Source organism: Parambassis ranga, chromosome 6, assembly GCF_900634625.1.
Source record: "Parambassis ranga chromosome 6, fParRan2.1, whole genome shotgun sequence".
Classification (NCBI taxonomy): Eukaryota; Metazoa; Chordata; class Actinopteri; family Ambassidae; genus Parambassis; species Parambassis ranga.
Window position 1 is genome coordinate 14698641 of NC_041027.1, and position 26229 is coordinate 14724869.

The window sequence follows — 26229 nt, forward strand, 5'->3', positions numbered from 1 at the left end:
TCAGACCTCTGATTCCAGACTGGACACCCGCCGCCACGGTCGCAGCACGCAGGGGCTCCCTGCTGGCTGGCCCCCGCCTCCGTGACCCGCCTGAGCCTCTGATCCAGTCAGTGAGCCCTGATAGATTCCATAGGCCCCGTACACACTGTCCTGGTACAGCAGGGCCCGCTGGCCTCCGCAGCGCCCTCCGCCGCACGCCAGCAGCTGGCACACAGGGCTGGGGCTTGGGTGGCTGCTGGAGGCCTGAGTGTGGTGCTGCAGGTCCAGGGGGCTGTGGTAGAGGGGTAGTCCAGGGTAAGAGTTCAGGTAGTGGGCGTACTGTCTGCTGAGCAAGCTGGTGGCTCTCCGCACCACCCCCCGGCCTAACCCCGCCCCGTGTCGCACCGCCTCTCCGTACGTGGGCAGGTGGGCGGAGTGGGAGTAGCGCAGCTTCTGTCCCTTCCGACCGTTAGGCTTCCTCTGGTCCTCCCTGATGTGGAGGTAGGCCTGGTTCCGCGGGAGGCACAGGTTGTTTCGGAGATGAGCGGGGTTGCAGGGCTTGGCTGGTGTGGTTGGAGTGAGGATGCACGGGAACAGGTCAGGCAGGGTGGAGGGCGACTGGCTGGACAGGGAGGACTGGGACTCGTCCATCTGACGGATCTGCTCACTCCCCCACGTCGCTTTAACAAAAGAGGGGCGGCGGTGCCTGCGTCTCCCTCTCAGCACCAGGTCCTCTGGAGGCCACGAGCTGTAGTTGTCTACGCGGGGACACATCACCTCCCCAGAGTAGATGTTGTTGACGCTGGGGGTGGAGACGTGGTTGTCCTGGAGATGGTTGGCTTTCAGCTCGCTCAGGCAGATCTTTTCGCTCTTTTCCTGATCGGCGTGTATCCTCCGCTCCATGTTTCCCTCCTCACAATGGAAACTCTTAGACCTCCTTTTCCGCTGTGAGAACCCGGTGAGGTGCTGGTTCTCGGGCAGAGACACCGGATGGGAGGCGTAGATGTCCGGAAGCTGGAGGTCGGTGTAAGGGATGAAAGGTGAGTGAGGGTGGGAGTCCACGTAGAGTCTCCCGGTGGTCTGGTAGTGGTGCGGGTGCTGATGGGGGAGCGGCTCGCCCACCGTGGCCAGATGAGGGCTGCTGAGGCTGGAAACAGGAAGCGGTCGGTCGTACAGGCATGAAGTGGAGCGAGTCGGGAGAGTGTAGCGCAGCGGCGTGGGTCTGGCCACGCCCCTCTGCTGTTTCAGCGAAGCTACCGCCATCAGGGGTGGAGTCAGGGAGCGCTGAGGGAGGGGGCAGTGATTCTCCGTGATGTAAGCAAATCCTCCAGGCACCGCCTCCGTGGCGACCTGCGGGACCCGGATGGGCAGGGTGCCGCCGTGACGGCTCAGCTTCTCGATGGTCTTGGTGGCGTTGTCGAGGGAGCTCTCGACGTTGGCGGTGGAAACCAGGTCCTTGGCGGTGCGGAGCATCTTGAGCATGTTCGCTTGAGCATAATTGGAGGTCAGATCAGGTTTGGCCAGACCAGACGAACGCCCGGGGTCCTCCACGCCATTGAAACAGCTGTAAATCCCCTGAAAGAGGAGACAAGAAGACAGGAGCAGGGAGTGAATCAGACGCTGCTCGGGGGACGTTCTGTGCATCTTAAAGTGAAACTCTGGTGGCAGTAAAAACTGATTTCAATAATATCTGAGGCGGGTCTGAGTCACAGATTGATTATGTATTCTCCCAGGACTCAAAGAAAAACCGTTTAAGCTGAGAGGATTGCCCCAGTAACGTGGACCAACGCAGATCTGAATCCCGAGGCTGTTCTCTGCTTACAGTTGGCTGTGAGATCCTGAAATTTAATTTGGTCCTTGGGGCGGCCCCCATGCGGATTAATGATCAGATCAGTCATTTAGCCGTTAATCTGATAATAATAATAAAAAAAACCCAGATCCAGGCACAATGGTATAATTACACCGGCTGCAGTCCACAGACAGTCTGCTGGCTGTCAGAGCCGCCTGAGCCTCACTGAGCGTGCTCCCATCAACAAACTGGGAACTGATTTGGGCTAATTGCAAATTAACACTGAGGTAATCAAAGTTAACTGGTGAGTAAACGGCGGGCTCAGAGCTGCGTTTTCTTCTTTTTTGGCTCCTTAATAAGAAAGATGTGTCATTTTACTTAATATTATAACAGGACCCTTCAATGAAAGCCTGTAATTACATGCAAACACACAATTTGCATTAATTCATCCTCACATGAAAGACTCTTCATGTAAAACAGCGTTATAATGGAGAGAAAGCAGGCGCAGCAGCCTGCTAATCCAATCGCAGCACGCCAATCAATCAATATATACGACTACAAACACAACCAATCAGACGTGTGAGTCTCACCCTGCTGATGGCCAACAGGAAGTCCAGTTTGTGCGACTTGTGGACCGAGTGTCGGAGCTTCCAGTACAGCAGGTGCTCCCAGGCGAACACCAGCAGGCTGAGGCCCATGGCCACCAGCAGCATGTAGAAGACGCCCGCCATGTTGTCGATGTCCAGCTTGCTGCTCATCACCTCGTTCTTCTCATTCTGGCAGATGCCCGACAGCCAGACCGTCTCCAGGCGCTGCGTGTCTCCTGAAGGGACAAACGTTTGATGAGACGACCTGAATACTGCTACCAGGAAGTACAACGACAAAAAACTGCAGTTCCCCAGGTGGCCGCTAGAGGCAGGCTGTGAGTATCAGTTCATTTTGGGAATAATTTAAGAGAGAGAGATTATAAATTCATAATGTCTGACATCATACATGCTGTTGTGTTCGACATTAGCTTTTTGCTATCGTTAGCACATGAGCTGCTCTTCTGACCAGGTGGCCGCCCATCGAGCGCTCCGTATGCCGACTATAAACACAATATTTTTTTATTTTTTATTATAGCGTCATGGAAAGCTCAGGGGGAGTGTGTGTGGGGAGCCCTTAAGCTCTCAGAGGAGGGAGGATATTAACTCCACACCGGCGGCCGTCCTGTGTGTGTGTGTGTGTGAAGGAGATAATCACATCCCCAACAGTCCCTGCTGTTGTGCAGGATATTAACTCTTCCCTGTAAGCCCACTGTCCCGCTGACACAGCACACGCCGACTGACTGATTTTGACGTGTGTGTGTGTCTGTGTGTGTGTGTGTGTGTGTGCCGCCCACCGTCTCCGAGGAACTGCAGCAGTGCCAGGTCAATGGGTCGTTTCCAGCGGGAGTCCTTCTGAAGGGCGATGCCATACCCGGTGGTGGCGAAGACTTTGCCGCTGCCGATGGTCACCAGCTTGCAGCCTTCATCCTTTCCGGCCATGTAGTTCAAAACGGCGGCATCGTAGATGAAGGCGTCCAACTTCCTGCAAGCAGAGAGCAGAGAGCACGCTCAGAAGAAGGCTAGGAGTTTTCCATCATCACTACTCCAGCTGAAGGCTACATCTACAGCTGAAGGCTCTGTGAAGCCGTGTAGTGAGACGGCCAGGTCTGATAGACCTCTAGCTGGGCTCCTATGTTTGTGGAGGAGAGCAGATCCACTTTGAGCCTCCTACTGAGCCATCTACAGCAGGAGGTCCCTCTCCTGTACCTAACGACTGAGACCACCAGGTCTCTGTTGGCTCGTCCGGGCCTGATGGCCGTGTTCTGGGCAAGGTAAACCGTCCCTGCTGGATCTTTGACCTCTGACCTGTGTGCTTTGGCAGCTCGTAGCTCCAAACCAGAGGGGATAAACAAAAGTATTAGACCAAGGAAAATCTGGTCGATCTAATTAAGTGAAAAGTGAGTGAGCGGCTGACTGACCTCCTCAGAGCCACGACTGAAATTAAACGTTAACACCGATAATTATTCCAGACAAGTTTAACGCCTCTTTAATTGTGCCTTTTGTGAAGATGTCTGACAGCCGGTCTAAAAATACACCATCACACTGGCCTAATTCACAAATAGCTGCAGCAAACAAAGAGCCTCAGATCTCATAATTCCTGTGTCATCTTACGTCTTCAGGGTCGCTTAAATATAGCTTCTTATTTAACAGAGGAGACGGAGGTAAAGTGGAGCCAGTGGACCGTACCCGGTTTTCAGGCTTTCCAGGGCTTCCTCCACCCCCTTCTGGTTGTACTTCACCATGTGTGTGTGCATGTCGGGGTAGTTGCTGCGGATGTTGTTCTCTGTGCTCCCATTCGGGACGGTCCCGAAGCGGAAAGGGGGGTAATGCTCCTGTGGTTTCTGGAACTGTGGGGGGGAGGCAGAGTATGACAGGAGAGGGGAGGAGAGGGGAGAGGGGAGAGGGAGGAGTGGAAGAAGAAAGAGAAGGAGAGGAGAGAGACTGAAGAGGGGGAGGAAGGAGAGACAGAAGAGGAGAGGAGAGAGGGGGAGAAGGAAGCAGGGAGGAGAGAGAGCAAGGAAGGAAGGAAAGGAAGAATAAATAAAGGAGGAGAAGAAGAAATACTTGTGAGAAAAGAAGGCGGCAGCATGAAGGAATAAGACGGATGAAGGACTCTTCAGTTAAAAGAATCCATTTTTCCAAACAGGTCTAATCAGCAGTAAAAATAGAGCAGATTAAATCTCACATCAGAATCCCGTCCCGCCCACAGAGGATCCTGAACCCGATCGAAGCTCACGCCTCACAAAGTGATGCAGGTCGAAGCACGGAGAGCTCAACGAGACCGTGACCAGGAGACACCGATTCATCTGCTCTGACCTTTGGAGCCGAGCGCAAATGAATGGGCCGATCTAAGTGTGTGTGTTGTAATCAGCTCTTTGAACCAACCTGAGGCAGCAGCTTTCTGTAAAACGCTTGTCATTCAAAGTAAAGTGGACGCTGCAGACAGCGACTCCACCAGCTGGTACCAGGCGAGTCCGGCACCAAGCTGTCAAGTCTTCATACATGGACACATCAGCTGGGAATAAGGGTTTAATCACAGTTTCAGGCCTCACAGTGACACGCTGATCCTTTAAGACTGTGAGCTGTGAACTCTGATCTAAACCGGACTGATCCTTTGTCATGCGGGACTTAAGGTGGAATCTGTGGATCAATATGTATCTGCATACAGTTAATACAGTCATAGATCCGTGAGGGGCTCGGCTGATCCCTGCCTGGCAGCTGCTGTGTGTGAAGAATGGAAGGTTGTTCTTGTAAAGCTCCTCTGAGGCGCTGCTTCCAGGTCGAGTGTGTGTGTGTGTGTGTGAGGGTGTGCTTGTTGCTTTCCTCTCTGACATTTGGCGATCTTGTTTTAACAGTGTGAGAGAGACAGAGACGGCGCAGGGGGAATATTGATGGACAGCCTGAAATACTGATGGGACAAGTTGGGACTCAGACGCCATCTGTATTGACAGAAGGCTGTAATTGATTAGCCACTCATGCCACCGGGCTCCCCGCTGATAGGAAAAGGACAGAGACATTCACCACAGAACTCTTTCCTGGACTCTGTCTTAAAGGCTTTCTGCACTTCCTTTGTTTATGCTTTATTAATCAATGCTGACTGATGAACCGAGAAAAGACCGGACGGCGGCGCCAGCTCGCCTCATATCTCCCAGCTCCAGAAAACCCGCCTGTCACGCTTCATAATCCTCCGACACTTCATTCAGTCTCTTACCTTCTTGTCCGACAGGCCCGACACGGTGTCGATATACTGCTCCTGGATCATGAAGGCGGCCAAGTTGGCCGTGTAGGAAGCCAGGAAGATGACGGCGAAGAAGGCCCAGACCAGCACCATGATCTTGCTGGTGGTTCCTTTGGGGTTCTCGATGGGGACGGAGTTGTTGAAAACGATGCCCCACAGCAGCCACACAGACTTCCCAATCGTGAACGTGGGACCACCAGGAGCTGAGGAAACAGGGTCAGAGTGTGTTCAAAGGACAAGGTCAACCAAAAGGAGCTTTTCCACTGCTGGAACTCAGGGCTCAATCATCACTCCTGCCTTTACTCTGCTGTTTTGCGGCAAGTTTCCTGAGGTGGAAAAGTGCACGAGGCCCTTAAATAGCCCAGTAGTTCCTGTAAACAAACTAAAGACACTCAAAGGCAGGTAAATGGAAACCTTTAACACCAAACCATCAGCCTTGCAACCCTTGTTGTAATCCTGCTTTGCACCACTAGATGGCGGCACCCTGACTTCACCACCAGAGGAAGAAGTAGCGCTGCACAGAGCGAAAACATCTTGGCGAACAGCTACGATTATTTAATTTTTAGTTTTTTAGCCTAACGACGCCGCCTCCTCCATAAATTTAGAGACCTCAAGATTATGCAGGCAGACTCTCCACCACAGCGCCCCCTATTAGGAGAACAGCACATTTCTTCGTGACTGCAGCCAGCACAGCTGTCGTCATGGTGACCGTCCCCTCCCCTCTGAGAGTGGCCTCGTGTCCTTCCTTCTTCATTCCACGAGCTCGGCCCGTTTCCATCGCTCTCTGCCAGCGGCGCTCATGTGCAGCAGCAGAGGGTGCCGCCGCCATCAATCCCACTTTGATTAGCGCGACGACGAATGCTAATTAAAAACAGCAAAATGACCTTTTGGACCTGGAGACGAAGCACGCTCTGTCAGCGCTGCATTCTGGGATTGATTAGCCCCCTGCCCAAAATCCTGTTGAGAAAGTCTGTTCGGAGGTTGCAGGACACTTCGGCTGAAACGTGCTCGTTGGGATGCAAATAAAGTAGCTTTGAGGTATGTTATGATATTTTTAGACGAGTGAATACAAACTTAATCCATTTATCCGTATTGCACTTGGGCTTTAAGAGTATCTGAGGTAAACACTTCCTTCTCCCATCGTGAAGAGGGGGCGGGGTCAGACTCACCTTTAGCGCTCACCAGACTGCGGTTGTAGCCGACCGGGCTGAAGTACTCGAACACGAACACCGTCACGGCCACCACGGTCAGGCACATCACGAACATCATGACCCAGACTGCGGGGCTGTAGGGCTCTGCATGAGGAGGAGAACCCAGGATGGGAGTTAATCTCTTTTGTGTGTCCTGCTTCTAAACCTGAGCCGCCGATGATGGCGTCCACCGTGTGCGGGCGGAGGATAGCAGGTGTCACAATGAAAAGAAGGGAAATACACCGACAGAGGATTTAGGGCTGAATTTAGTTGTTTAGGGGTTCTGAGAAAGGATTTAGGTGTGTGTGTGTGCTGTGTGTGTGAGTGTGTGTGTGTGTGAGGGGATTTAGTTGTAGGCTACAGTTATTGGCGGGATAAAAGCTTAATGGGAAGTTTTCCTGAAGCGTCTGCAGAGACACAACTCGTGTAAGTAGGCCATCCTGTACATCACACTCTGGGATAACAGATGCTGCTGTGACTGGTTTGAACTAACACACTCCAGTCAGAGATGAGGATGAGGATGAGGAGAAACTTCTCACCGAGAAAGGCGGACGGTGACACCGTGCCGTTGCTGCGCGCCACCATCACGCTGATTCCCGTCTCCACGAAGGGCACGGAGAAGTCGATGATTTCTGAGCGCTCCTCGTTGATGGTGAGGGAGCCGATCGCCATGTCGGCTCGTCGGTACACGACCTGAGAGAAGAAACAGATGTGTTCAGGAAACAGTTCAAGGACGACTCTTCACCTGTCAGACCTCTGACCCCCTGTCCGTTGGTCAGTCTTGGTCCATCAGGGTTGTGGTAGCGACCCCCTAGAAGCAGATCATGTCAGGTGCCTGAACCCTGGTCTTATGGGAATGATCTTATCATCAGGTCTTGTTAACGGGTCCGAATCAGAATATGGAGAGTTTGACAGGGGGTCCACACCCTGATGTGTTATCCAGTTAGCTAGTCTTTGAGGTGTGAGTTAGCTTACCTGCTCTGCCCAAGTAATCTGAGTAATCTACCACTACGTTTGTTGTGTTCTGTGATCTCTCCGTCCTCACTCCCTGCTGTTTTTAGGTAACACATGAATAACTTATTAGAGCATGCTGTAGCCCAGAGCTACGTTTCCGTTAGCTCTGGACGCTCAGCCACGCCAGCTGCCGCGTTCAGGGATTTACCTCCCCGATCATCCCGTTCCAAGTCCCGCGCACCAGCTTGCCATGTTTCCCGTTGGTGACCAGGTACAGGTCGTAGGAGAACTTGATGGTGCGGGACAGCTTCTTGAGGATGTCGATGCAGAAGCCCTTGCAGCAGAGTTTGGTGTAGGACTCCGAGTGGCCGACGACGCTGCGAAGGAAAAAAACAGAGTTAGAAGAGTTTTGTTTGCACGCGGTGTGAACAAAGGCGCGCTCTCTGGGGCCGCTGCTATCTTTAGAAAAACAAAGCTGCAGTTTTTACTTTGTGAGCGTTGAGCGGTCTGACAGCGGCCGTCGTGCAGTGAAGGGCAGGCGCTGGCTGGTTCATTAGCTAAAATCAATGGCGGTTAACAAGGTGTCTTTCAGGGGAGACGGCGGAGACGCCTAAAAACTGCAAACACGCACAAATACACTTCCAGCCAGTGGCTGAGTGACTGTGATGGCCTCTAATCAAAGCCCATTAAGGTGTGTGGCGTCTGTGGGACACGCTCGCTTCCTGACGGTGGCCTCGCTACTTAATGGGGTGTAGAAGAAGAAGAAGAAGAAGAAGACAGGAAGGAGAGGAGGTAATAGAATAACAAATAACAGAGAGGCTCGAAAAGTGACAGCAGACGGACTTTTTCCAGCTCCAAAAACTGAGCTGAGTCACTGTGTGTGTGTGTGTGTGTGTGTGTGTGTGTGTGTGTGTGTGCGTGCACTTCATCAGTGAGTCAGCACAATAAAAATTCATTAAGATCTGATTATTTTCAAACCTGTAAGAGTCGATCTGAGCAGTTTAAATGTGCCTGAAAGGACCTCTTGTGTTAATTAACTGCTGCAGGAGCCGACCACCTGTCGCCATGAAACTGGGCCAACACACACACACACACACACACACACACACACACACACGTACGTGTGTGTGCACCTCAGTTTGCTGTGAGGTTGACGTTTAAACGCACAGAAACTAGTGCAGCGTGGAGGCCGAGCGAGAGGCGGTTAGAACGGAGAGAGAGAGGCAGACGGCGAACAAGCAGCAGGGGCGGCGACCTTCGTTTGGAGGGAAAGGAGGGCGCGAGGAAAGGAGGACAGATGGAGGAGGAGGAAGACTGAGGAGTGACGTGGACGCCCAGCTGATCTGTGATTTATTAGCGTTTTATTTCTTGATGTTTGAGCCGTCAGCGCCTGGTATTGATCATGGATTCACGTTTGTTGCAGCAGAAGGAGAGTTTTGTAGTTCTGTGTCCGCATCGGGTCTCAGCGGCGCTGCCTGCTTTTAATCAGCGCTCAGGTTTCTGGCAGACGGAGCCGTCATCTGTCCGGAGAAAGTTGTGTTTTTTTTTTTTTTAATGAGCAGGACAAAGTTTTAATCATGCTAAACATCTGCTCTGCAGCCGAGATTAACCGGTTCATACGGCAGCTTCCTGTTCGCTGGTCAGCGTCCAAATGGGACGCGGCCGCCGGACATGAGCAGAAAGAGGCAGGAAAACATTGTCTCAGGCCTCTGACAGATGTCCCTGTGCTGGACGGATAAATCTTCTTTACCGGCAATCAATGTGCCATCATGGCCGACAACAGCCGCTACATATCTGCCTGTAATTAACCACACACACACACAGTCATGGAGGCAACCTGCTTTCTGTTGATCAGCTGATTAAAAACCAGAGCCTGATCACTTCCTGTTCCTGCCCTGCTTCACCTAGAGGGCGCTCTCCTGACAGTTAATCAAACAGCCAATAGGATTCTTCCGTTAGCTTCTAGATTGCATCAGAATATAAACTCTCCCCGGCTGCGTTTGATCGAACACTTTCATGCTACCCGGGTTTACGTGTCAACAAGTGTCAGAGCTGTTTGTTTGCGGCTGATGAAGACGCCGTGCGCTCCTGGCGAGCACCGGTTGCGGGTAGTCGGAGGTAATGGCTGTTAAACGGCTGCTGTCGGCGTGTGACACCTGAGGTGTGTTTTTAAAGTGCTTAGACACAATTACTGTGTGTTTAATGAAGTGTGGAGGCACCAACAACTAAACTGGGGCAGAGGGAGGGAGGAGGGGAGCAGCTGGAAATGTTTTCAGTTTGGTACCTGTGTGTGTGTGTGTGTGTGTGTGATACAGTGTGCGATGTTTACATCAATACTAATGGGGTTCGTGTACACTGTCAGCACATTGCCAGAGATCTTCCTCCATCAGGACTCCATGCTCTCATTTGATTACATGCTGCTCTCACATTTTCCACCATATCTGCAGATTTTAATCTTTTTTATGGTGCTAAATAAACACTAGAGGGTTAGCATGATGCTAAAGACATCTATCCTACTTCCTGTTCATGCTAGTTTAATTAGCATTTGGCTAATCGATACTGATGGGTCAGTCCTCAGATGTATTTTTCTATATAGGCTCTGCTGCTGCTGGTTGGATGTGTTAAATCAAGATGGCGGCATGATGTCATACATTTTGGGCCGTCTTGAGAGCGCCCCCTATGGGACAGGAGGTGTTCACTGACACCACCTTGTCGGTGTTTGGGTCACCTTACCCCTCTGTGAGGTTGGACTGACGCCTGCAGGGCACCGTGTTGCGGACGCAGGTTCCGGTTCCCGGGTCCACGTTCTCCACCATGACGAAGGGATGCTCCTCCAGCGTGGCCACGGTCAGGTGGCGGTCGTCGGACACGTGTCCCAGGAAGCTGCCGTACCGAGGCCAGATGGGGTAGCGCACCTGGAGGATGCCGCGAGCGTACGTGCCCACCTGGAGAGGAGCGAGTCGGAGACAGAGGTCAGGAGGAGTGAAAGCTGCTCTGAGACTTTCAAATCAAAGAAGAAACCACGTTAATAATACATCACAGCGTCTCTGTCAGCTGACATTTTGATTCACATTACACCGTCAGGACTGATCAAACGATCACAGCTCTGCTGTCTTCTGTACATGTGACAGGAGAAAATAAACCTGCGTCAGATCCAGTTTTTAGTGTCGGAGCCACTCGGAGGTGGAATCCTTGTATAATGTCAGACCATGAATCGTCCCGCTGGCGGTAAGCTCAGTGAAACCCGGTGCTGTTTGTCACATCAGCCGACCTAATGAGGCGTGCTGGGCTCGGCCCGCGCTGACTGACTGCGTGTTGGAGTCGCTCCCTCACAGATTTAATGAGACCTCTTCTTCATGCCGACTCCTGATCTGCTCTTCAGCTCGATAATGTTTTCTCTTCGTCATACATGGGCGACCGTGTGCGGGCTATAGTACGACGTGTGAGGCGGCCATTTGTTTCTGCGCGCCATCTGTGAATGACAGACTCGCCGGGACGTCAAGTCTGAGAATCAGTCATCTCTGTCTGCCCTTTATGAGCTTCTCATGTGACTTATTTTCCCATCAAGCATCTTAAGCAGAAGCTGCATCATCTACGTCACTCTGAGCATCAGCAACAGACACAGAGCGGCTGGACTGCAGCACGTTTACCTCCAGGTCAGGAAGCAGAGAAGCTAACTCAAAGTGGTAAATGTTGTTAAACATAAAAACTATTAGCTACTACTAGAGATTATGAAGGTGGATTAGCTGGATTATTGTGTCTTTATGAGATGAAACCTAGTGTGAGGAACATCTGTGGACTGTAGTTTAGTTGTTTCTCTCCATACTGATCAGGTTTGTGGAGGCTCCAGTCAGTTCTGACACTGGCTGATGGGTCCGGCTCATTAAAGAGGCAAGGTTTTGACCTTGATGTGACTGATCCACATGATGGTCTCACTGTCGTCTCCATTATCAGTAACATCCGGGCGCCCGAGTCATGTCAGGATCAACACCTCACATTTTAAAGTGTTTGTTAGGCAGTCTGTGGGGCGAGAGGGCCGTTCACGTACCTGATGTGTCGCCGTGACGACCAGAGGAAGCAGGAAGAGATCAGGTCGTAATGAGAGTGAAAAGAAAACACACACATGTATACAACCCACCCCCCCTTCAGTTTCAGCACAATTACACGTCCGTGTACAAACACACACACATACGCTGAACCAGGAGGTGACATTGATGAAGTAGGTTGGTCTTTCCAGGGCAGAAATAAATGAGTTCAACTGTAGCTGTGAGATTACGCTCAGGTCTCTGTGTTGAGTCGCACTTTTTCAATACAACCCTGCGGCCTTCTGTGTGTGTGTGGAAGACTGCAACGCAGGAAACGCAAAGATGCACAATATTATCGATCTGGAATCGTGTCCACACTTGTCCCTCCTGACAGTCGAACTGTGGTTTTCCGCCTCGTGTGTTGTTGTGTTGTGTGTTGTCGTTCAGTGTGTTGTGTGTACCTTGTCCCAGGCTCTCTCACGATCCAAAGCGATGATGACCATGGAGGGGTTGGAGAGGAAGCCCTGGTTGTTGAAGGACAGGTCTCTCCGCTCCCACGTCACGTTCAGCATGTGCCTTCCAGAAAACAGAAACTTCGCAATCAGCCGACTTTGACACACAATCATTTGCATATTCGTTCTCACACAGACACACAATGATCAGCCTCTAATTAAACCTGGAGCTCCCCTGGGAAGGCTCAATCTAAGGCGGGAGACGGCTGGAAGTGGCTCATTAGGGAAACAGCGGCGGACAGCGCCAGTGTTCCCGCTGAGTGATTTTATCGTCTCTTAAGCTTTAGATGTGAGATAGATGTGAGTAATGGATCCAGACCAATTAGAGTTTCACACTGTATAAAAAAGAGGCGCAGAGTACCTTCACTTCCTGAGGTGCTGATGGGTTTCTGGAAGTTTAAGCTATTTGTTTTAGCAGAGAACTGAACTCCTAGCCCACCTGCTAACTATGATTGGTTCTTGTTCAATATGTAACTCAGTGTCTTGTGTCGGTGTTCAACTCCTAGCTAGCTGGCTAACATGGATGGCGATGACTGCAGTTCCCTTCACGTCCACAGGTGTCACTGTAAGCCCACCGTGCGGTTACCTGAACAGAGTGTTGTTGTCCGAATGTGTGGCCGGCTTGTTGCAGTCGCCGTGCCCCTCTGGGATGAAGCCGTGCTGCCTCTTGAAGCTCTCCGCCCCTTTGGCTACGATAGCCACGCCCTCCCTCACCCTCTGCCGCAGGCTCTTCCTCCATTGGTCCGTGATCACCCCGATCACGCCCACGGGGAAGCTGACGGGCGGAGGGTTCTCAGGGTTTCCTATGGCCAAACTGGGAAGGATCCAGATGTAGCCCGGTCCCAGCAGACCCACCTCTCCTGCCTGCCGAAACAAATACTGCGCCTCCTCGTAGGAGCAGTACGCTAGCAGGACCTGCGAGTCCACCTGCAGACACACAAACATGTATGACGTGTGTTCTGTAAAGACTTTTAACGCTAGCTGATCTCACCTGCTGCAGGATGCGTTTGGTCCTGGCGTCGTTGGCACCGACGGACATCTCCAGAGACAAGATGTCCTGCAGGTTCCACAGGAAGTAGGAGGTGTCTGTGTACGACTGAACGATGTCCACAAAGGTGTCGTAGCCCGGCAGCAGGCTGGTGATCACCGCAAACTCGCCCCAGTCGTACTCCTCCATGATCTGAGACAAAATATAGCTGTTAGCTGTTAGCAGTTAGCTTATCATCACAAACAGAAGGAAACAGAAGAGAAGTTGCACAAATGCTGATGTTAACATGCTAACTCATCAGCTAATGTGATGCTAACACCTTTACCTTGAACATGCAGATGACCTGCTGCTCCAGAGAGGCGCCCATCTGCAGGAAGGACGACCCCTCGGCCTGTAGGAGACAAACAGCAGCTGGGAGGACGTTCTGCACAAACAAGCTGTGAGTTCTGCATCAGATTTTCTTCAGAAGCTTCATGTATTTTTAGATCAACTTTAAGATCATTAAGCCTCAGCAGAACTGTGATCATTTGAATAATTTCATGAGAAATGAAAGGACCAAGTGAAGTGTGTCTTAAAATAAAAACCCTCAAACGGCGCCGTCACCGTGAGCGTTCAGCTTACATGCCGCACCTTTATCGACGCTTTTGTTTTACAGCAGATTGTCTATATTCGGTGTGTCTCCGAAGAGCCGACGCTGCTCTCTTTCTGTCAAAAAGGGGTGGTCCGATGTTGTCTCAGTGTGTGTGTTAGCATACATTTGCATACCTACAGTGTCGGAGGAGAAGAGGCTGTTAGAGTCTGCCGATCTTCTAATAGGATTCACATAAAGTGGGTTACAGGGATGTCGGAGGATGTAAAGGGGACACAGAGAAGTCAGGCGGACAAATGAGCCGATCTTCACATCAGATTTGTAGCAGCAGGAGCGTGCACACTGAGCAGAGATCTGTCTGAGTGTCTGACACAGAATCAGGTCAGATCTGTGTGGAAGTGGAGTTTATATTGTGTGTAGTTCTACAGCCATTACACTTACAGACCTTTAAAATGAGCAGGTGGTGTAAACTAGCTGGGTGGATGCTTTGTAGTGAGCTACCTACTTCTAACTGTTAGAGCTGTTGTCTTAGGCCCTGTTCACACTGGAGAAAGTCAATCCAGATCAATCCATCTTAACCCAGCTTGTCCAAACCGCTAGGTGGCGCCTCCTAATATACAGAGTCCGCTCAGTCCGCGATAGGACCACGTGTGTTCATGCATCGTGCGATTTTTTTTTTTTGTCCCGTGTCGCTTGTTCTTTCGGGTTTTTTCAGTTCAAGAAGCAGTTTATTCCTTTGTAGCCCTTTAGAAAATCTCGGGGCAAAGCTGTCGTGGTTCGATGGTTGTTTACATACGGCTTTTGTACGTGACCCAGACACTGTCCCTGTGAACCCGGAAGGATCACGTCGCTAGCTGGATTCGCTAGCTGGATTCGCTAGCTGCATTTGTGTTCAGACCTAAGTTTTAGATCTGGATATATCCAGATACGGCCCGAATCCCGCTCTGGCCGGATTGATTTCCCCAGTGTGAACGGGGTCTTAAAAACCAGCTGTTTTAGCTGGCTTCTGTGTGTAGCTGTTTGCTTTCACAGCAAATACACTGGTTATAATCCAGATTAAACATGCACACATGCAGTCTGGACCGTAGTGACATCTGAGCAGCCTCATTTACCTAAAGCCGACCTGTGATGTAAGCAGGTGCAAGACAGCAGCGTCCTGATGACAGCCCGGCGGCTGGTGCAAGAAGGTGTAGAAGTGAGTAATGTGGTGTCATTTTTAAAGGCAAATGGAAAACCTCCTTAAAGTGTTAAACTGTCAGGTGCCGCCCTGGGAGCGGGGCTCAGATCTTCGGCGGCTGACTGTCGTCTCCTCCGCTCGGAGGAACGCCGCGGCCATTTTTTTTTTTCAGCAGGCCTGTGTGTGTCTGCGCTCACCTCCGGAGCTGAAACGCCAGCAGACCACTGACTGGGCCACGCACCAAAACAAGCTATAAAAATAGCGACGCACAACGGTGCCAGGCTGTCAGCGGATAAATAAGAAATGCAGCCCTGCTTAACTATAGTGTCCCACTTGAAGCTGAAGAGCAGCCATTAGAATCTGATTAGTTTTGTCTGAGCTGTCAAATAAACTGCTGACCTTCTTTGTGCGGTCACAATCAAACATCACAATCACCTTTTCCTCCAATAACACACACACACACACACACACATGAAGAGACTTCACCCTCCTCCTCCTCTCGCTATCTTGTTCTCACCACCTTGGCTGTCACACACCGGCGTAATTAACAGTCCAACTGCAGGAGCGTATGGTAATGTGACAGGAGGACAGTGGACATGGTGTCTGCTCACACACTCACACACCCCTCTCCTCCTCCCCATGGGGGGGATGTAGGATCTGAGCTGCACCTCCCGGTGGCGCAGATGCCCGCTCAGATACACGTGTAGATGATGGAAATTTACAATCCGTTGTCATGACAACGTTACTCCATTTTATAGAGCTGTGTATAGATATCCATATGGAGGGGTGATGAAGGAACTTTGGGATGATTGGACGGTCCATCTGCCAGTCTGTCATGAGCTAACCAATCAGATTGAACACCACAAGCTGCTGAAAATCTTTGAATCTTATAAGGTTAGCAGGTCTGTGAAGGTTTGGAAGGACTTCCTCACAGAACTGGTCTGGACCCCCTATGGTGGACGTCATCATCCTTCATGCTGTCATACACTCGTTCTGCCTGTAGGAGGTTTCACGCAGTCATGGGGTGACATCAGTAGTGGAGGGTGATCCTCCTTTTATCATGGTGGAGACAGGAAGATGGTGCACTCTGGGTGTCCCTCAAGGTTCCATCCTGGGTCCTCCTACCAGTCACATACATTGGTTTCCATTTTCATCACTACCACCCTGACAGCCAGCTCCACCGGCTCCACTAAGACTAATTCAACTCCACCGTCCTACCTCTGACTTCAAATAAACATTTTAATGCAACTTCATTCATTTAACAGTGATCAAACAGCAGATCTCATCGTTCCTTCATAGTTTTTAGAGTTTGTAAACTGAGATAAGCTTAAAACAGTGGGAAGAGCCGGACTCTGAGTCTAAGTCAGTGAGGTCTGCATTACGGCCTCGGTCTGATCTCTGAGAGGCCTGCAGGAAGCAACTGTCGCAAAACCCACTCATTTAAATCCTCCTAAATTGGACTGTTGCAGTTACTGGGCCAGACTTGGAGGTGACCTAACGTGGTTCCATTCCCAGCAACAGAAACCGGTTTCCAAAGGGAATACTGAGCGGCAGGCTCTCGGCTCCTCCTGACCTGTTTATGGAGTTTCTGGATCATGAGGCCAGAATGAGAGGGGGGGTGGCGGACGGAAGGACAAACAGAGAAAGCGGGTCAGTCTGACCACAGAAACTAACCCCCCCTTTCCACCCCCAGAAAAAAAAAGCCATGACGTCCGCCTGCTCGGTGTGACCTCAGTGTGCAGCCACACTCCTGAAATATAATCTTCCACGAGACAGCTTCAAATTGTAATAAATGATCTTGTATATGCTGGAACACTCCAGCCGTACGGCTCCTGTGCTTCAGAAATCCATCATGCGCTCACTTAAAAGGAGCCTTCCTTCCTGTTTGCTGTTGGCTGCGTTTGTTCCAGCCGCCATCACTCACTGTTTGCAGTGTGTGAGTGACGGCACGTTCACTGCTTCCTGGAAAACAGAAAGACTGAGCAGGCGACTCTTTACTCCCTCTGATGTGTCCTGTTACTATTTAAAGACGTGGAAGTGTCTGATCTACAGAGAGAGTCTTGGAGGGTCAGATCATTCCTGATGATGCTGACGTTAGATTCACATCACTGAAGCTGAGGACGATGAAACGACACGTTTACCTGCCGACATTTGTACAGTATCCAACATGTCTCTAATCTGCAGTAAGCTCACTAAGTGCAGGGACTGGACTTAGACTGGAGTATAGAACTATGCCATGACGTCACCTACGGGTCTTAAAGCGCCGTTTGAGTAGGAAGTCTGTATAGAGAACTTTTTGATGTAGTGACTCGGAGCGCTGGGACTCAGCCTGCTGTGGGACGGAGCAGTTTGGGTCTCAGAGCGTTCTTGAACTGCTGTGCTGACGTGTTTCGGTGTTTGGTAAAGATCAGTTTTTCATCCAAATAATCCCCCGACAGCATCGCTCCATCCTGACCAACTCACATCCAAAGTGACGTCAGTTATAATCATAATCTTTGCCATCATAATTAGAGTCGCTGTTTATCACAGAGTGGAAAGTTTTATCAATAAAGTTTCTCTTCCTGCTCCTCCCTCTTGTCTCCTCTCTGGAGCTTCTTGCTCTCTTCCTCCTCCTCCACCTCCTCCTCCACCTCCTCCTTCCTCTCTGGAGCCTCCTGCTCTCCTGCTCCCATGACATCTGGAAGCAGCACCCTCTATTGATCACCCTGCACACTGCACCACTGACTCACAGCGTGCCACACACACACTCTGGTTTCCAGCTCCTCTCGCTGTTCCTCCTCCGTCCCTCTCAGCGCTCATTGAGGAGTCTTCACGCCTTCTTTCTCATTTCCTCCTCTTTGCTTCAGCTTGATGTGTGTGGCGTCTGACAAAAGACACACTTCCTCTCCTCCCTTCAATCTTTTCATCTTTGTCTCTTTTTCCCTCCTTCCTTGTTGTCAGCCATGGAGAGATCACTGAGACAGGAACCATAAATAGGCGGCCCAGGCGCTGCTGCTGCTGCTGCTTCTTTTTAAAACCGCCATCAAAGATATTCATCATCATCATGAGCCTATTGATAATCAAGCACTATTGAGCTCTTTTATCCCTCTAAGAGAATCATGCGCTCACGCGTATGTCTTTCTCTGTCCAATCCACCTGTCCCATTGTGCCCAGACACCTCTGACAAGCTTCTTTCTTCTTCTTGCAGACAACAAAAGAGCGAGTACGAAAAAGAGGAGAGGAGGAGGAGGAGGAGGAGGAGGAAGGCTGAATGAGGCCTTCGATATGCAGACCTCGGAGGAGAACGCTTTGTGCTACTCAGACAGCTCGACGTGACTCAAAAGGCTCAGAAAATGTGAGATGGCTTCGTTTCTGTGGCTTACATGTTCCCACGATACTCGGGTGGGATGGATGGTGCAACATGCTGCCAGGTGAGGGGGTCCAGGTACCGGGAGACAGTGACGGGGTTCTCAGGGGTCGTGAAATTTAAAACTGAATTATGATGCGTGTTCACAGGAGCCAGCGTTGACATGCATCATCTTCACTTTCTGTGCAAAATGCCACGCAATGCACGAGATTCCAAAAACGTCGGCTGAGCTCATTTGCAAAAAGGTTCTGACTCTGACTTTATGCAAATGAGCGGCATGACGTGTGAATGTTCAGCCAGAACAGTGAGTGTGCGGTGAATTTCTCCACATGTTTGCAGATATACATGCAGTGGATTCTTTTTGAGATATATCGAGATACAACCTGACACTGAATCAGTGGAAGTGAATGGATAACAGGATGGACTCGAGCTCGATCCCATGTAGGATCATCGGTGTCACAAATTGTTACTATGAGGTGCTGTTTAGTCTGTAAAAGCTCCAAATATGAGCACGACAAGGTCACACTGCCCAACACTTCGATGCTTTGAAACCTTGTGCTTGATCAGTTTCAGGATGGATGTCCACAGACGCCATGAGACCGCAGACAAACCTGAATCTAAGGCCCCGTCCACACGGAGACGAAAACGGCCGTATCCCCTAAAGTTCTGTATGGTTCAGGCTTTGAAAACGGGTCCCAGGGTGGATACGCCGTGTGGACGCCCAAAACGCTACTTTTCTAAAACAATGACGACACAGCTCCACCTCCTCTTCAACCCTCACGCTCTCACTCCAACAACAACAAACTGCGGAGCTTGTTTCTGCTTTTAACAGCGAACTCTTCTGCTCCTCTGCGAACACAGAGAGCAGCAGGTGGACGATAACTAAGAAGGTTTTAGATCCATGTCGTTCTGTTTACATCGCATGGGTTTTGTGTGCGTGCCCCACGTCTTCTTCTCTGTTTTTGGAGTGCAGCGTTACAGCGCCACTCACAGGCCTGGCATATGTACTACAGTGTTTTCAGTGGTTTGTGCGGATTTGTGTGGACGCACGCATTTACTGAAAAGATGCTGTCTTTACGGAGAACGTTTCAGAAATGAAAACGACTTCGTCTCCGTGTGGACGGGGCCTAACTCAGCAGTTAGTGTTGATCCCTGACAAACCTTCAAGCCTGAAATATTTGAAGGTGAAGCCCATCAGGAGGTGATGTAGAAAGACTCAGGGAGGCAAGCAGGAAAAAGCGGTGGTTTGGATTTTGGGGTGAATAGTGCTCACTGTAAGGGGGGGGGGCCTTCAGCCTCCTGAAGGGTCTAATTAACTGCTTAATGGTGTCTTGGAGCTCCAAAGAGCACAAAGGAGCACAGACCTGTGGCTTTCTTCTTACCAGTCTTTAATAGATTCAGCCGGGCTCAGAGCAGAACAAAAAAAAGACCTGATGGAGAGAGAGAGGATAAAACTGGAGGGAGGCTCACATGAAAGCAGGAAGAGAAGGTGGAAGAAGTGAGACGTGTATTCACTGACTGAGAGGAGGCTTCAGGCGGCTGTCAGCCGAGCTTCATCGAAGCGTCTCTCTCCAACTATTCCTCACTCGTTCTGCCATCAAAATACAGCGAATCAATCACTCTCCTGCAGCTACGACTCCTCCTGTTTAATACCCATCCAGCACGTCTGCACGTACCTTTTGATTAACAGGAAGTGGATAAATACAACACGCTACAGTTTACAAAACGCCGCCCGGGGCTGAAATGCACCATTCACAGCGCGCGGCTCAGCTCCTCGTGCGGTGGATAGGTGCAGGGTGTGTTCATTTGCATGTGTGAGAGTGGCTTCTATAAATACAAGGTGTGGAAGATAGCAGTTAAAGCAATTAAAGGACGGAAGGGAAGATGAGCGGCAGGCAGGCAGGCAGGCTGTGTGAGAGGAAGACGCCATGCAGCCATTTTCCAAACTCAAAACTGGAGACAAAATGTAGATTAAGGATCCATCTGGTGTCATCAATCTCTTCCTTACAGTCTAACGGCACAGCTCACTGCTCTGCACCTCAATTCATCAATGAGATGCAAGCTAAATCATAGCAGGAAAAACCTGCTGCTCCCTAAAGTGTGCCGGGATGATTGATCGATTGATAGATTGCCCGTAGCCACTCGTCTCCCCTCACAAAGTTTCCCTTCCCACCACTCAGACTTTTCCCAGCCGGGGATTAGACGAGCTGATGAGGGTCGAACGCCGCACTCATCGCCGATCATTCGCCCGTCTGTACGGCTCATATCCAAATATTTGCAGTTGCTTACCAAAGTAGGTTTCACCAGTCTGACCTACTTAAGTTGTTTTAAGCTGGGAGAGAGTTCTAACTAAGACAGGAGGCTGTGAGGAGCCTGCTCTGACGCTGACAGGGTTTGCATCACAGGTTTACATCTTCCACTTGTTATATGTGATGAATGTTACTCCAACATCTCCACAGAGTCTGATGGACTGAGAGGTGAGCCTTGTTACTGTGACAGTACCTTGTACGGGATGACAACTGCAGAGCCGCCGCTGATGCCAACGATCGGCAGAGCTGTCTGCGTGGAGAGGAAGTCCAGGATCTGAGCCACCTCGGCCACCTGCGGGCGACAACAACACACACATTCACAAAGTCTGAGCAGGCTGAAGAACAGGCGCTCACACTCTGACCATGGTTATTGTCTTCAATACATTTCTGACTCATGTGTTTGGATTAAGGTCGGGATTCTGGCCTTCATCTGTGAGGATGTGTTGATTTCCAAAAACATGTCAGGGTGTCCGGCGGACTGTCAGAGAAGCTACCAAACACAAAACCAGCATCCCGATGGAGCCACCCGTTAGAGGAACTGCCCAGAATAAAAACTACAACATGATCTAATTAACAATAAAATGACAGCTGCTTCCTGTAGCAGCCTCGGACTTAAAGTTCGGATAAGTAAATCTTTCCATCGGTTCCATTCCTGGATTTTTTTCAGCCTCAGATTAAACCTGGAGCTCCCCTTCTTCCCTTACATTTTGCTTTGTGGTCCCTTACAGTCTGAAAACACACCAGCGGTGTAATTTAATTTCAGCACAGGCAGCACACGCCTGGCATCTGAATTCGTTCCTCTTTGTGACTTAAGCTGACGGGACAGGTGCTCCTTTTGGATGAACATGTCGCAGCTTTGGGAAACGTCTGCGGGTGACTGAGCACCGTGACTCCAGGGGGGACGTCTCAGATCATTTCTTTACCTGCGCTCCGGCACCCGAGCCCACGTCGTCCTCAAACACCACGCCGTGCAGCTTCTCGGTTGCCATGGTATCGCAGAGTCGTGTCAGCAGGTCGCGGGGGTTGGTGTCGTTGACCAGCACCGTCACCGGGCTGACCACCACGGGCAGGTCGACGAAGTTCTCCCCGCTCAGACGACCTCTGACCTCATTCTGGTAGCTGGAGCCACTGAACACCACCGCCACGTTAATGGACGAGTGGAGGAGGAGCGGCCGGGCCTGCAGGGGGAGCGGCGAGGAGAGGAGGAGGAGGAAGAGAGGGGGCCAAGGAGAGGGAGGAGCAGCATGTCCCCTAGGAATGGCCATGTTGGCAGCCTACTGCCTGGAGAGGGGGCGGGGGGGAGACGGGGCGAGAGAGGCAGGAAGAATGAAAGGAAAGAGAGCAGCAGTCAAACACACAAGCTGCTTTACTTTTATGATGTTTTTGACATAATACCTCATAATCCGTCATACACATCCTCCCCTTACTTCCCCCTCCTGCTCTGTCTCTCTCTCTCTCTGACCCTTTTGTACAACAGTATTAGCCCTGCCTTTAGACTCTTGTGTCATCAGAATATGTGTGTGTGTGTGTCAGAGTGTGTGTGCATGTAATCCTCCGTAATCCAACCCTCAGTGTCATGACTGTAATCACCTCTCCATCTCCACACACACACATACACACAGTGAACAGGATGCCAAAACTGCCACATGGGTTCTCGACCCTCATCGCTGAGATTACGTTACTTCACATCAGCCGGCCTCTCTCTGCGTGGGGTGATGTCATCAACCTATTTGAGGAAGTTCACACAAAGATGGCGGCATTTCTGAGACCCAGAACGTCCTCTTTCAGAAAACACAACTGTCACAAACCCACTAAATAATCATTGAACAGCTAGCTCACCTAGTTTGTACCATAGTACATGGATGACTCTTTTTACCAAACCCTGCGTGGGGACACCTCCATGAACCAGATTGAAACCAGATAAATCTTGAATGTGTGCTGCTCCTTTTGAACATTTGCATATGCATTAACCCACTTCGGCAGCCTCTGTTTGAAGATCTTATTGAATCGATACCTTTGAAGCTTTAAATAAAGGCAGCTGGTCGCAGATATGTTTGATATGTGTGATGGATAGCACATCGGTTTCATCTGCAGCCATCAGAGACTCTCTAATAATTAACAGCACCTCTCCGCTTTGATTCAAAGCAGCAGCGGGTTAAATGCGTCCCGCCTGCTGGCACATCAATCATTTGTCTTAATAAGGCTTAAAGCTCCTGGGTCTGAACCCCAGAATGGCGATCCATCCTTGTTATTAGATGGGGGTCAAAGCCTGTTTGATTGTTTCATATGTCTGATTTTTAGGTTTGAAAATAGTTCTAGATCTGAAAAGTATGGAGCAGTATCGTCTGCAAACAGTGACACGTTAATGTGCGTTTGACACGTTTATCTCCGCTGCTGCTTTTAAAGTCATTTTATTGTGTCCACACTGAATCTTTATGTCTTTGTGTAGGCATTAAGTATCCGCCCACTCATGCTAGGAGGAGATTAAAAATAAACGAGTCTCACCCACACACAGAGGAAGTTTCAGAATACTGTAAAGTACCTATGATATCTGGTCATATATCATGCTAATTAGAGAACGATAGATATGGTTGGAAGGACATTGAGCTTTGAAGTGTTTTATTTGATGTAATGTCAAAGATAAAAACAATGAGAGGCGGAGCCGGCGTATCATGTGACTGGAGAACAGATCAGAAGTTCATTGTACAGTCTAATCTCTGAGGGGAAAAAGGCAGCATAATGAGGCCTCAGATTAGCAGTGTGTGTGTGTGGTTGAAGGACTGGTTGCCTGGTTGCTGTCACTTCAGATTAACATGTGCATCTGAACGTCACACAAACACATCTATAAAAACAGTAAACGTGCACGTTCTCCTTACAGCAGGCAGAGTTTGGGTGAGTCAGGTTCCTATTCTCATGCAGATGTGCAGATGGAGTGCTGCTCCTCATGTGGGATAAAGTCCTTCACAGAAACGCTGTGACGGCCACACAGGAACACTCCACACATCAACACTCCACACAGCTGCACGGCCAACACAAAGGTTCATGATTTAAACTGTAACACAATAACAACATGCGTCCTGCTTCTCTTTCCCCAGACACTGACTCACAGGAAATTTTTTTTATTTAGCATTTTTCCTCCATGAAAATAATCCCTTGATGCCTGAGAATGGCTCAGATTTACCTCACCTGTCTCATTTAGTATGCAGGGATCAATGAATATGCAGATCAGTCTCCACCCACCCCTCTGCCACGGGCTCCACTCACACACAGCAAATCTGCTCAGACTGTGCACCGACGTGTTGTAGTATCAGAATACTAATATTTAATATTTTAAACCACATTGGTGGTTTGACCACGTGTGTGAGGACTGACCCCCTATTTGCAGGTTTGAGGTTTATTAGCACTAGTTCTTCCTCTGTTGTTGGATTGAACACAGACTGGATGTTACATCGGCTCGCTAGTCCACCTAGTGTTAACGAAGGATGTTACAGTTTAAAGGCTGTTTTTTGGCATGATGACTGTTTTCAACACTTCTCTGGTTTGCTAGTAGTTTTAATTGTGCTCATTTTTTCTGAACAATCACAAAAATGCTAACTGCTACTTGCTAGCTTGCTTTTACTTTTTCCTGATGAGGACAGATGCAGTAATGTTGTGTTTATTAAATGTGATGTTCCAGGTAATTAGTTCTACTACAAATGATTCAATGTGAGAATAAACTCTCTCACTGTGGACCCGGCTGATGTCTGTCTCTGTTAGGCCCTCCTGGGACACACAGCCTGCTGCGTACAGTAGGAAACATTTAAATACTTAGCTTAGCTTAGCTGATATGATGGAGTCCCTCCACTGAGCCCCCAGGGGGGCGGGGGCCGGGGGTGGAGAGGAAACGAGCAGAGAGGATCTAGTTGATGGGATGAGCATCATCAGCAGAGAATTATCAACATGCCTGCCTCGAACTTTGTTTTTTTCTCTCTCTCTCTCTCTCTCTCTCTCCTGCACCTTTGAAACTGATTTGAGTGCATTCATTAAGGAGCTTGAATAAGTGGGCTAGACCGCCATGCTGCCGTCAACGCTCTGCTCAGGCTCAGAGCACTGACAGCTGCACCAAACGTCAGAGCAGCGTGGACTGAATACACAACCTGCAGTGTTCTTAGTGTCCAGAAGGGGGCGACTCTTTTACTTAATAATTACTTCAGTGATCATTTTTATAATAAGTTGTAGTATTTTTGTCCACAGGGGGCGCTGCTGTAAAAAAGGTGCCTGATTTCTATAAGATATTAGACAGCCTGTCCATCGGCAGCAGAGCGCAAATTAGGTGCTACATTAACGCTGTTCCATCTAGTGGTGTGAAGTGGTATCACGCATCGGCATGGCTCTGCGTTACCTGCTTAGCATGCTTTCTGTTTCTGTAGTTGCTTTTGTATTAAGGGCACGGAGGTAATCAAAAATGGTATAATGCTAATTTTATTAGCGAACAGCTGGATGAGTTCTTTTTGATTTTAACACAGTTAGCATCGTTAGCATGTGTCTAGTTTAGAGCAGCAGCACGTGTCTGGAATGTGTGTGTCAGACATCACAGCAGAGGAGCAGCCTCTCTGTCAGCCTGTAAAACACTTCTCATCCCGACGTGAGGAAGACGTCCGTGCTTCCTCTACAACCTGCTACAACGTGCAAATTAAACCCACTATATATAAAAAATGAGCGTCACACTTTAACCCCTCAGCTTATCAGCCTGCCACATAAATTCATCATAATTAAGGATTTTAACTCTCTGTGGGACTTCTCCGCTCGTAAAGATCCGACAGCTTTACAGCAAATCGTTGCAGGCCGGACGTGTCGGCCCGAGATGACTGACGCTGACGTGACGGGGGTCATTCGTTAAACCGGCTCGCCGCCACTCAGCCGTCACAGTGACACATACTCATTCACACACTGCCTGGTGACATGTGTAACCCCGACGTCTTAAAATGCTGCCTTTTAATCAAAGTTGTACATTTTTTTAGTGTCCCCACAGGTGGCCGTGACCCACAGGTTGAGAACCATGCAGCTAATTTTCATATAAAGTATATATAGTAGCATATACAGTGACTCCAAAGGAAGCTATAACAAATCAATAAGCATCAGAGGACAGAGCGAAACATCCAACATCCATAAGTAAGAGAGGAGCAGAGGCATCACACACACACACACACACACACACACACTCCTGTAATAGTAACGACTGGCTGCTCTGTTTCTGTCAGCAGCAGATGGAGCTTTCTCCTGAGGAAACTCTTCACTTATGAAAGTGTGACTGACTGTCAGCGCCTCCCTGAGCTCCACCTTCTTTTCTATTCTGTCTATATCTATCTATAAACTCCTGACGGAGGGTCGGGTGAAGTGAGACAACGTGTGTGTGTGTGTGTGTGTGTGTGTGTGGACTTACCTGAACTCCTTCTGCTCCATCCTTTCCTCCAAACGTCTTTTAATTCCTCCACCTGCCTCTCTCACTCTTCTCAGCACCTGTTGGAGTACGCATTTAGACCAAGACTGTGTGTGTGTGAGAGAGA

General features: G+C 49.8%; 1 protein-coding gene across 1 annotated transcript; it reads right to left on the bottom strand.

Annotated features, from left to right (window-relative positions):
- On the bottom strand, positions 1 to 26136 carry LOC114437339 (glutamate receptor ionotropic, NMDA 2C-like). Its single transcript, XM_028407973.1, has 16 exons — positions 26106 to 26136; positions 21607 to 21964; positions 20877 to 20975; positions 13588 to 13653; positions 13266 to 13454; positions 12861 to 13201; positions 12224 to 12338; positions 10471 to 10682; positions 7946 to 8114; positions 7323 to 7476; positions 6763 to 6888; positions 5567 to 5796; positions 4042 to 4202; positions 3150 to 3337; positions 2359 to 2591; positions 1 to 1554 (listed from the first exon to the last, which is right to left on the bottom strand). The coding sequence occupies exons 2-16, from the start codon at positions 21946 to 21948 to the stop codon at positions 1 to 3; spliced, it is 4179 nt and encodes a 1392-aa protein (XP_028263774.1). The 5' UTR covers positions 21949 to 21964; positions 26106 to 26136.
- Between the last annotated feature and the right edge of the window lie 93 nt (positions 26137 to 26229).